This window comes from Malaclemys terrapin, chromosome 13 (assembly GCF_027887155.1).
Source record: "Malaclemys terrapin pileata isolate rMalTer1 chromosome 13, rMalTer1.hap1, whole genome shotgun sequence".
NCBI classification, from domain to species: Eukaryota; Metazoa; Chordata; order Testudines; family Emydidae; genus Malaclemys; species Malaclemys terrapin.
In genome coordinates, this window is record NC_071517.1 from 39,358,027 (window position 1) to 39,369,926 (window position 11,900).

At 57.4% G+C, this 11,900-nt stretch overlaps 1 protein-coding gene across 1 annotated transcript; it reads left to right on the forward strand.

Moving 5' to 3' along the window:
* The first annotated feature begins 2,921 nt into the window (after positions 1–2,921).
* On the forward strand, positions 2,922–11,548 carry LOC128847374 (E3 ubiquitin-protein ligase TRIM39-like). Its single transcript, XM_054046763.1, has 3 exons — positions 2,922–3,023; positions 4,030–4,102; positions 10,947–11,548. The coding sequence occupies exons 1-3, from the start codon at positions 2,922–2,924 to the stop codon at positions 11,546–11,548; spliced, it is 777 nt and encodes a 258-aa protein (XP_053902738.1).
* Positions 11,549–11,900: the final 352 nt, after the last annotated feature.

Genomic DNA, 11,900 nt, shown 5'->3' on the forward strand with positions numbered 1-11,900 from the left:
TGCAGGCGCTCAGAGGTAAATGAACACCACTCTCATATTCAGCAGTGCCCACACCAAGCGCTCACAACTCCTGAGCCAGGTCCCAATACATGACAAGACTGGATACAAATATCACAAGATTTTGAACAAAACCAATTGCACCACCTCATTTTTGATCATTTAAGGACATTCCAGGCATCCCATTCCCCACTCCCTGCCCCACAGTCTGTGTGCGCTCTTTCAGGATGCACAGCCAGTCTCAAGAACCCACGTACACATGTGAGCATCTCCTGGAGTTGGGGCGTTAGCTCAAATGGTGGTGGTGGTGGTGGCTCTCCAGGTTTGTGTTCAGACTCCACAGGTGGGGTTGGTCACATACCCTCATGTGCAAATACTCAGGCTGAGATAATGAGATTAGAGAGGCAGGATGGTCCAGTGGTTACAGAACTAGCCTGCTGTGCCACAGACATGCTGTGGGATCTGGGTGAGTCACTTAGGGACAGATTATTAAAGCTGTGTAGGTGCCTAAATTGGACATATTCACTTGCCAAACTCCCAATGATTTCAATAGGAGTTAGGTGCCTAGTTGCTTTTGAAAATCCTACTAGGTGCCTATCAGAGTCTTTGGGTGCCTCAATCCCTTTAGGAAACCTGTCCCTCTGTGACTCTGGTCCCCATCTGTACAATGGGGATAGTAGTTGGGCTCTACCTCCCAGAGGGGTTGTGAGGATAAATACACTAAAGGTTGTGAGGAGCCCAGAGGGGATGGTAATGAGGGCCAGATCAGTACCAAAACAGATTATGACACCAGCACCAGAAGAGTTCAGTCTCCTGTCAGAGTATTCTACTCAGTACCAGAGATGTGTGTTTAATCCTAAAGAGATGTGGGCAACATTTTCAATACTGTGGTGATCAAGTGACATTGGTTTGGGTGACCCGAAATGTGGTTTGCAATAGTGGTTTGCAATAGTTTAACTTCTGAGTGATTTTACTTAAAGCTGAATCTTAACTTTTAATGTCCATGGTTTTAAAAGTTCAATTTCTTAAAATCTAAAATTAATGTGAATGCTCTGAAAAAAAATGTCTGGCACATCTGCTCCACCTTCTCTGACACTGAGAGAAATGGTCTGTGTATAATAATAATAATTAGCTATGCTGGTGTTAGCATTGGTCCTAAACAGGGAGATGTAAAACTGACAGGCACATATCCACATTTTCTGTGTTGAATTAAATAAACCCAAAGTAGACTGGAGAAGCTCTGTGGGAAACGTACATCCATTTGGAAGGCCAGCGTGAGAACTAGACCCAACTGAAATCCTGCTTAAGTCCCATTTTTAGGCTGTAAATGGGATGTAAGTGGCTAGACTTTGTGCTGGTCCCCTGTGAAGAGGAGAATTTCATCATTCCCGAATGCTTCTGAAATGAAATATAACTGCAGAAACAATGGGGCACTTAGAACATTGTTCTTTTTTCCATGACTAAACGTTTGTGTCCTGCTCTAAACATTATAGAGTGCTCACCCTCAGCAAATAGACATTGCACCTCTCTATCTGAAGCCTAGCAAGGGAGGTATGTGGATCCCACTAGAATTTAAAATGAAAAGTAAGGGAGGGGAGGCTCTGCTAGACTGGGCAGCTTTAGATACAGTATCAGGCACTTAGGAGGATTTCCACTTCTGAGCCATGGAAGCAGAAATTGACTTTTCCTTTCCAGATTTAGCTAATATTCAGAAAGGGAATCTAGCACCTGCCTTCCAGATTTGAACACCCTCAAAATTCAGGAGTGCTCAAGCTCAATTTGGGCAGCTGTTACTTCATTTCCCCCAAATCAAATATACTGATCCACTGTAACTTGCTGTAGAAAAAGTAGGATAAAATTGAGCAAGAAATGCTTCCCGGTGGTTAATAGGAATTGCTATTTTCAACAGCCATTGCTTTATGTGTGTCAGACCAGCCGTGAAAATCCTGAGTGTGTTTGTGTTATTACAGCATCCTAGCCGCAGCTCACCAGTGCAGCTGGTGTGGAGAATTCTCTAAAAGGCCCAGGGAACAAGACAGTGACAGTTAATTGTTCTTGATTTTTTAGTGGTTGGAAATGCGCCCAACATAGCTCTCTCTGGGCACATACAGAAATTATTATTATTATTTTATTTTAAGTTTTAGTTTTATTTGTTTAAAAGGAAGACAGTGATATTGCATTGGCAAATTCCCCATAGAAACAAAGAGTGGAACAAAAGAATAATAAAGGCACCTCAACTTTTCCTCATTTATGGAGGACAGTCTTATAATATGCATCCAGATATCCTCCAATCACACAAGCTGAAAATTGTTCCACTTTACTGCAGTTCTGTAACCATATGGGAACCAATCCTGTCTGTGTTCTGTGCACATCCAAAATTCCTGCTGAATGACCCGCCCTGGGAGCGAGTTACCAGTAACCCAGGGCTGGGGTGGCAGGAGGGTGCAGTGGGGGGAGGGGGCGGCAGCCAAAATTTTTTTTGCTTGGGGCAGCAAAAAACCTAGAGCCGGCCCTGACTCTAGGACACAAGATGCTCTAGCTCAGGCTGTGCTCAGCAGTGACTGGCAGACATGACGCGACCTCCATTCCCAGCAGTGTTGGTACCCCAGGGCTGACACACCATGGGGTCAAGTATCAGGGGGTAGCCGTGTTAGTCTGTATGGGGTCAACTCCCAGTGGGAAAGAGCTGATCTTAGAGGCGGTGCATGTAGGGGCCCATCCACACCTCACTCCCTGGCTCACGCTGACCTGAGCACCCAGCTAAAGAAAGGCATCTCAAACCCATTCTTAGCTGGGGGACTCCCCATCTACCTAGGCCAGGGGTGGGCAAACTACAGCCCGTGGGCCACATCCAGTCCTTGGGATAGTCCTGCCCGGCCCCTGAGCTCCAGCCCCTCTCCCGCCTTCACCCCTCCCCTGGAGCTATGCCGATGCGCTGGCAGCGCTCTGGGAGGCAGGGCTGCGCGCTCTTGAGGGACAGCATGTCTGGCTCCACAAAGCTGCCAGAGACACTGCTGAACAGCATGGTAAGGGGGCTGGAGCCGTGGCTGGGGCCGGGGGTTTGGATAAGGGACAGGGAGTCCTGGGGGCGTGGTCAGAGGACAGGGGGAGTTGGATGGGGCAGAGGTTCGGGGGGGGCGGTCAGGGGATGGGAAAGAGGGGGGTTGGATGGGCGTGGGAGTCCTGGGGGGGTCTGTCAGGGGACGTGGGGTAGATAGGGCTCGGGGCAGTCAGGGGATGGGGAACAGGAGGGTTGGATGGGCGTGGGAGTCCCGGGGTCTGTCAGGAGGTGGAGGGGTGGATAGGGCTTGGGGCAGTCAGGGGACAGGGAGCAGGGGGGTTGGGTGGGGGGTTTCTGGGAGGGGCAGTTAGGGTGGGGGGGGTCTCAGGAGGGGGTGGTCAGGGGACGAGGAGGGGGGGTTGGATGGACATTCTTATCTGGCCATAATTGAACTGAACTGCCAAGCTCTCTTCCCAGCAGCACGATCAGAGAAGGCTTTAGCCCACAATTTCCTTCTAGCATAACATGCCCAGACAGGAGCTGTTCAGTGTCCCCGTGGATTTGGGGTGAGGAAGGCCCTGTCCCCACTGCAAGAGCAGACACATTTTTATAACTGGCTTGTGACACTCCCCTGACCCAGTTACAACAAATTGTGCCCACGCAACAGCTTTCCTGCCTCACAGCCATGGCTGAGCTGTGCGTGTGTGTGTTTGCTCCCACTATGCTGCCTGACCAAGTGTGTGTCCTGTTGCATGCTGGGAGAGCCTGGCAGCTCCCCGGCAGTTCCAGCTCCAGGGGCTGTGTGCACACATTACAGCAGCACTGGCCCAGGTGTCCATGCACCCCAGGGTGTCCTACCACACAGAGCTGGGAGGGAGCCCAGGACAGTTACACAAACACCGTTGGGGTCCTGTTAGGGTTGCCACCTCTGCTGCACATACAGCACCTGTCCCCCCACCCAGAGCACTGTGTCCCCATCCCCGGGAGAGGGCACCAGCCCCTGTAGGCTCCTGTCCCTTTGGCTGCCCCAGGCACACAACTTCACCAAGGAGGGCATGGCACTAAATCTACCCCGCACGCCCCCAGCGGTGACCCCCACAGCCCGTACCTGCGTGGTAGTGAATGGGCCCTGCTGGCCCCGAGCTCCCCATCTCACTCACTGCTCTCAAGCTGCCCCATTCCCTCTGTGCAGGCACCGACACCCCGCTGCCCCCCGCTATAGCCACTGACACACCGGGCCTTGTCATGTCCTGGACAGACTCACAGATTTCCCAGGACAGTGACCTGAACAAAGGGATGATCCTGGGAAAACCTGGACAGGTGCCAACCCTAAGACCTGTCCACACAGCCCAGTAACACCCAGCTGAGCCGGGTACAGGTAGCAAGACACGTGCCAGCTCAGGCCACTGGCAGGGACTCTGAGCTGCCAGGGTCATTAACTGTGTTAACTCTCCCACGTGCCATACGCCACACTTAGAGCCCCCTGGGCCCAGCCCAGAACAGCTGTAACCTAGACTCATGGCAATGCAGGGTTGGAAGGGACCGCGAGAGGTTGTCTACTCCAGTGCCCCGTGCTGGGACAAGGCCTAGACCCTCCCTGGCAGGGGTTTGTCCTGTTCTTACAAGGCTCGGGTCCCCCCGTCCCCCCGGCGCGGCTTCTGCGGCGCGGCTCGGGTCCCCCCGTCCCTGTCCCCCCCGCGGCGCGGCTCGGGTCCCCCCGTCCCCATTCCCCCCGTGGCGCGGCGCGGGTCCCCCTGGCCCCGGCCCCCCGGCGGCGCGGCTCGGGTCCTGGGGGCGGGGCTTGCTGCAAGCCCCGCCCCCAGGAATCGGGCCCCGCTCTTGCTAAAGCCGGCCCTGAACAAGGTGGCGCTTGAAAACCGGTATCGCCTCCGCAGATGGGTTTGCTGTCAACCCCAGGATGCAGGCAGAGCAGAGGTGCCATGCCCGGCTTGCCGGGCCTTTTCGCCCTTAAAAACCTCTCCCTTCCCATGGGGCCTAACGAGGACTAATTTGCATAAATATCTTGATTAGGCAAATCACTGGGGCTCGGTGGCTGCTGGGGGTGTGTGTGTGTACAAGGGGCTATTGTCTGGGGTTCTTAGCGGAGAGGCATATTTGCAAGCGGGTCTCTCCCTGAAGAGATGGGCTGGGGGGGTGCATGGGGGTCATTAGCCCAGCCGCTGCACAGACCCGGCCTTGTCTCTGGCTAATTGGATGAACAGGAATTGCCAGTGAGCAGGAGAAAGGCAGAGGCTGGAATGCTAAATCCACACAGGCCGGCCTCCCACCACGGACTGGCTGGGCCTGGCCAGCCCCCCGCGCTCTGCATTCCACGTGCCCACCCCGCCAACACACATACCCAGATGCGCCCAGCCAACAGAGGCCGTGGCGTCGGGGTAGAGGAAGCCGTGCTAGCTGGTGCGGTGCCGGGCGGGGGGGGGGCAGGGCCGGCTTTAGGCCGATTCAGCCGATTCGGCTGAATTGGGCCCCGCGCCATGAGGGCCCCGCGCTGCAGCTATCAACCCTGCCCCGCCCCCAGCTCACTTCCCCGGCCCCTCCTCCCCTCCCCTGAACGCCCCGCCCCCTCCCCTGCTTCCCGCGAATCTCAGAAGTCTGAGATGAAGCAGGGGCGGGCCAGCAGCACGAGGTAAGCTGGGGTGGGGGCGGGAGAAGGGCTCCGGGGAGGCGCGCCCATCCCGCAGGCCCCAGCGGCTCTGGCCCGGCTTGGCTCCAGCCCGGCCCCCGCTGCCCGGCTCCGGCCCGTCCCGGTCCCCGAGGCTCGGGGCTCCCGTCCCCCCCGCGGCACGGCGCGGCTGGGATCCCTCCCACCCCCGGCGCGGCTTCCGCGGCGCGGCTGGGATCCCCCCTCCGGCGCGGCCCCCGCGGCTCGGGTCCCCCCGTTCCCCCTGCGGCGCGGCGCGGCTCGGGTCCCCCCGGCCCCCCCGGCGGCGCGGTGCGGCTCAGGTGCCCCCGGCGGCGTGGCGCGGCTCGGGTCCACCCGTCCCCCTGGCGCGGCTTCCGCGGCGCGGCTGGGATCCCCCCCCCGGCGCGGCTTCCGCGGCGCGGCTGGGATCCCCCCCCGCGGCGCGGCTCGGGTCCCCCCGTCCCCGTCCCCCCCGGCGGCGCGGCTCGGGGCCCCCCGGCGGCGTGGCGCGGCTTCTGCGGCGCGGCTGGGATCCCCCCCCCGTCCCCGTCCCCCCCGCGGCGCGGCTCGTGTCCCCCCGTCCCCCCGGCGCAGCTTCCGCGGCGCGGCTGGGATCCCCCCCCCCGTCCCCGTCCCCCCGCGCGGCGCGGAGGGGCAGACCCGGCTCGACCCTGGGCTTCCGAGCCTGAGCTCCAGCCTGAGCCTGAATGTCTACCCGGCTATTTTTAGTGCCAAAGAGGGAGCCCCACAAGCTTGAATCTGTCCACCCAGTTCTGAGACTCGCTGCCGTGGGCTGTGTAGATGAACCCAAAGTGTCTCCAGAGTCTGGGTGTGAAAGTTCCCAGCGTGTCTGACCCAGGGCTGGTTAATGAGAGCGAGGTGGGGGGAGGGGTGGCTGGTGCAGTCGTTAGATGGAGACACCTGAGCCCCTGGGGCTCTGAGACGGTCTCTGGGACCATTATCCGCTCTGGGAGATGCCCAGGTGCAGCTGCAGAGGGTCTGTGCTGCTAGCAGCATCATGGGACAAATCACTCTGGGCAGAGAGTTCAGGCTGGAGCCAAGTCTCCATTTTCAGCCTGATTCATGGGGGTGAGATCAGGGGTCCACGGGGAATATTTCTACCCAGCGCAAATTAAATAGCAGCTCAGGAGTGTTTCATAACTGATGTCCTGAGTCTGGCCTGCCCAAAACAGTGCGTTTCTGGGGGTGTTGACAGTCACTTATTGCAAGTCACTGGGATTTGGGCTCCTAAATTGCTCAGACAGGTTTGCAGTGGAACTGGGTGAATTTTGGGTGAAAATAGTTCGTTTGCAGAAAAATTATATTTCATGTCGACTGGAACTATTTGCCAGTCCATGTCGAGTTTGCTGAATAGATTCAATGAACAGAAAAAGGTGCAGCCGCTTCCCATCTAGCCTTTAGCCTAGTGGCTGGGCCCTCAGCTGGGAGCCCTGGGTTCAGTCCCCCGTGTCTTGTGGGGAAGGAATTGGAATGTGGGTCTCCTCCCCTCAGGTGAGCTCCAGGTGTCTGATGTGGGGCTCCCTCAATCTTTCCTGCTGAAGACGTCCCCCTGTGTCTAAGCACTGCCATAGGCACTGGGCCAGAGCGTGGGAGTGAGAATGACTCTGCAGCCCAGTGGGTTGGGCCACACCTGGGAGCCCAGAATCCAGTTCCCCTGCTCCAGTGACCCTGTAATTATTGATCCATAACCCCAGTCAGGGGAGGGGTTATGGCCCCTGGCACAGCAGTGTCTCAGCCATGTCAGTGCCTCTGTGCAAACCCCTAGTGTAGACACGGATGTGAACTGGGACTGTCCCCCGGTACAGCTTCTCCCAGATGGAGGGGGCAGGTTCCTGTCTGAGGATCGGAAACGTGAGACGCAGAGACAAACGCCAGGTTCTGCCTGACAATCCTGAGAGATTTGATTATCTGATTATTGTGTCTTTGTCCTGTGTGTGGGGACGGCACTGACCTGCTCTTAGTAACAAACCAACCCAGATTCCCTGGGGCCGGTCCCCCTTCGCCCCTCTACGCCCACGGCACCTGCCCCTCCCTTACCCTTCCCTCACCCCTGTGCTCACCTGGCCCCTGCCTTTATCCTCCCCCCTCCACCTTTCCCCAGCCCCTCCTTTCAACCCCTTCTGCTCCCTTTGGCCCCTTCCCCCTCTGCTTTGTCTCCCTGAAACGTGCCCCTGCCCTCCACCCACCTCTTCCCCTCTCCTTTGTCCCCCTGACCTCCTGGCACCTGCCCCTCTCCCCCAAACACCGTCTGCACCCTGGATCCCACCCGTCACTTCACCCCCTTTCAAGTGCCTGCAGCCCTGCCGACAGCAATTCCAGGCCCTGGGGCAGAACAGTCAATGGGCTCCAGGCAGGCACAAGCTGAGCCCATGTGGACGCCGTCCGCCTGACATTAGGGGGGGTGCTGCACCTGCAATGGCTGGTGCACAGCAAGCTGCAGGTTGCACTGCTGGCCGCGCTCTTCTGGCACGGCCAAGGCTTCCACGTGCCCGCCTGGAAGGGTTCCCAACTGTCTAATCACGCAAACCCAAAGACGCTTGCCCCGCCCCTTCCCTGAAGCCACACCCCTGTTTGTGTGTGGGAGAGGGGGCAGGATCGGGCTCTGGGAGGGAGTTTGGGTGCGGGAGGGGATGCGGGGTGTAGGCTCTGGGAACCGGGGTGGGGGGTGGGCTCTAGCCTAGGGCAGGGGGTTGGGATGCAGGAGGGGGTCAAGGGGTTGGTGCTTATCTCAGACAGCTCTGGAAAATGGCCAGCACACCCCTCTGGCAGTGGCTTCTAGGTGGGCGGAGGGGGGCAGAGGGTCTCCATATACTGCTGCCCACAGGTTCTGCCCCCACAGCTCCCATTGACTGCAGTTCCAGGAGTGGCATGCAACGAGGGTGGGCAGGAAGTCTACCTTAGCCCCACTGCACTGCTAGCGGTGGCTGGAAGCCCCCGAGTCCTTCTGCATTGCCTGGGCCCCTGGAAAATTGCCCCCTTTGCCCACCCTGGGGGCAGTCCTGACCGCTTGGCATCCACCTCTCTCTTTCCCACCTCTGATCCCATATCTCCCACCCTCCCATCACCCCCATCTGCCCCCCTGTGCCTGCCACTGCCCTCGCCCACGATTCCCACCCCACCCTCATCCTCCTGGCTCCTGTCCTTCTCCTCACCCCTCACCCCTATCCTTCCCCTTGCCCGCCTGTGCCCACCCCTCTTCTAGACCCATTCTGATCCCCTTTGCCCCTCTCTAGTCCTCCCGTCTACTCACCCCTCCCTCTGCCCCACTGATGCCAGTCCCTCCCTCCAACCCTTCTTTTGTCTGCCCCTGCTCAACCCCCCTCAATCCCCCTGGCACCTTCCCCTCCCTTTGCCCCCTTCCTGCCTGGTGCCCACCCCCTTCCCTCTGCCCCTGGCACACACTCCTGCCCTCCCCGCTTTCCCTCCTTTTTCCTGGCCCTTCCTTTCCCTCCCCTTTTTGTCCCTCTGGCACCTTCCCCACACCCTGCCCCTTTGGCACCCACCCCTTCCCTTGTCCCCTCTACCCTCTCCTGCCTTCCCCTCCCCTTGACTTTTGTTGGTCCTGGTGCCTGCCTAGGGTGACCACCGGACAGCAAATGTGAAAAATCGGGACAGGGGGTGGGGGGTAATAGGAGCCTATATAAGAAAAAGACCCAAAAATCGGGACTGTCCCTATAAAATTGGGACATCTGGTCACCCTATGCCTAGCCCATACCACACCCCATCACTGCCTGCCTCTCCCCCACTCTGTCCCCTGGTGCCTGCCTCTTCCTTCTCCCACACTGACCCCCTCCACTCCCCTTGCCCCCTGACACAAGCTCCTTCCCTCACCCCCTGCAGTATGCTCCTCTCCTCATGTTCTCTCGGCCCCCCTGTTTCCCACACCTTCCTTCACACCCCTGTGTCCTTCTAGCGCCTGCCCTTTTCCACACTCCTGTCTCTGCTCCCCTTGTGCTCATCTTCTTCCTCACCCCCCACTCTGCCACCCTGCCCTACTTGCATTTGCCCCTCTGCTCAACTCCGCCAACCCTTCTGGGGTCTGCTCCTTCCCACCATCTCCCTCTTGATGCCTACATTTCCCCTCACTCCCCCCATTCCCCTCTGGTGGAGCCCCACACCTCACTGCCTTTGACCACTGGTAACCTGCGCCTTCGCCCATCCCCTCCTTTGCCCATCTCATGCCCGTCCCTTCCCTTGCTCCCCTCTAGCCCCCTGGTGCCAATCCCTCCTTTTTCACCTCCTCTGCCCCCCTGGTGCCTTCCCCTCCATTCACCCCTTGTGCCCAATGGTGCAACCCCCTTCCCTCTCTGCTGCCCACTGTGCCCCAGTGCATGCCCCTTCTCTTGCCCATCTTTGACCCCCTGGTGCCCACCCCTCCCCTCTCTCCCACTAGGTACCAGCCTCTCCCTGCTCTCTGTTCTCTGTCCCCCTCTCTTTATTGTCTTGACTGGTTCTCTCTGGCAGGCAGGGAACATACACCCACCTCCTGCACTACATCTTTGAAAATTAATAGGTTAAAAATGTTAGAATTAATTAAGCAATATATTTAACTTAATTCACACAAGATTATATAATAGTCTTTGAACTTCTGTCAGCATTAATTCATGTGATTATTAACTTTTTAGCTACGTACAATCGGTAATCAAGATATGACCCTTCCTTTCTTTTTCTCACATCAATTAACAAAACACGGTCCCCAACCTCAAATGCTATCTTCCTATAGATAGAAATCCCTTCTACAATCTCCATTTTTTTAGTTTATTTTTTTTAAATATTATTTCCAGGCAATCCACTGGTGATTTCAGATTCCCTCTGCCCCCTTGGAGCCCTGCATTCCCTCACATCCCTCTTCCCCCTGCTGCCCACCCCTTCCCTTGCTACTCTGTGCCCCCTGGGGTCTGTCCCCTTCTTCCCTGTTCCCCCCCCCCTCAGCCCCTTCATCCCCTGGAACTTTCCCTTCACCCCCCTCTGTCCTCATGGTGCCTGATCCTCTTTCCCCCCCCACAACCCAATGGGGTATGTCCCTTTCTCCCCTGTGCCACTCCTCTGTTCCCCCTCCACCGCCTCTGCTCCTGTCACCTCCCCCTCCCCTTTCTTCTCCCAGCATCTTTTCCCCTCCCCTCCTCACCTCCACTGACACCTTCCCACCCCTCCCCCACTCCTTCTGCCCTTTCCCCCTCATTCCCTCCTCACAGGTAGAGGGGCCCTGACTTCCCTCAGGCAACAATTCCCCCCCCCCCCCAGTGATTAACAGGGAACAGGTTAATTTTCCTTTGATCCCAGTGACCAGCCTCTGCCCCGGCCCTGACTCTGTGACTCTCTCCCCAGTGGACGTGACTCTGGATCCAGACACGGCTCATCCCAGACTCGTCCTGTCTGAGGATCGGAAACGTGTGAGTTATGGAGACAAACGCCAGGATCTGCCCGACAACCCTGAGAGATTTGATTCTCGTCCCTGTGTCCTGGGCGCTGAGGTGTTCAACAGCGGGAGGCATTACTGGGAGGTGGAGGTGGGAGACAAGACAGGCTGGGACCTGGGGGTTTGCAGGGAATCTCTGAGCAGGAAGGGGAATGCCATGCCCACACCTAGGAATGGATACTGGGTCGTGTGGCTGTGGGATGGGGAATACAAGGCCATCACCTCCCCACCGACCTCCCTCCCTGTGAGTGTGAGGCCCACCCGGGTGGGGATTTTCCTGGACTGTGAGACGGGCGAGGTCTCGTTTTACAATGTGACTGACAGGTCCCATCTCTACACTTTCACTGTCACCTTCCGCAGGAAGCTCCGCCCTTATTTCTGTCCTGGTGTCAACACTGGTACAAACGCGGCTCCCCTGATAATCTGCCAGGTCCCAGTTGAGGCCGGAGGGAATCTCTGTCCCTGACAGTGACCCCGCGGCACAGACTGTCCCCTCCCAGCCCTGCTAATCTTCCCGCCCCCAGTGGTGGGCCCCAGTTACTGCAGTAACTGGATGTTTTGTGCTGACCGGACACTGCCAGTTTCCCTTTTCAACTGGAGGTTCCAATCAAAAACTGGACACCTGGCAACCCCCAGCCCTCACCTTTCCCCATCCTCTGCCCCAGAGGCAGCAGATGTTGGTGGATGGGGTCATTCAATCCTGTCAGAATTTTCTACCCCTGTGAAATCTCAATGTAAAATATGAAAGAAAAAAAATTATTCTAATTTAGAAAATATTATTGTAACAAGGTGTAAATACAATAATATTTTAATTTACA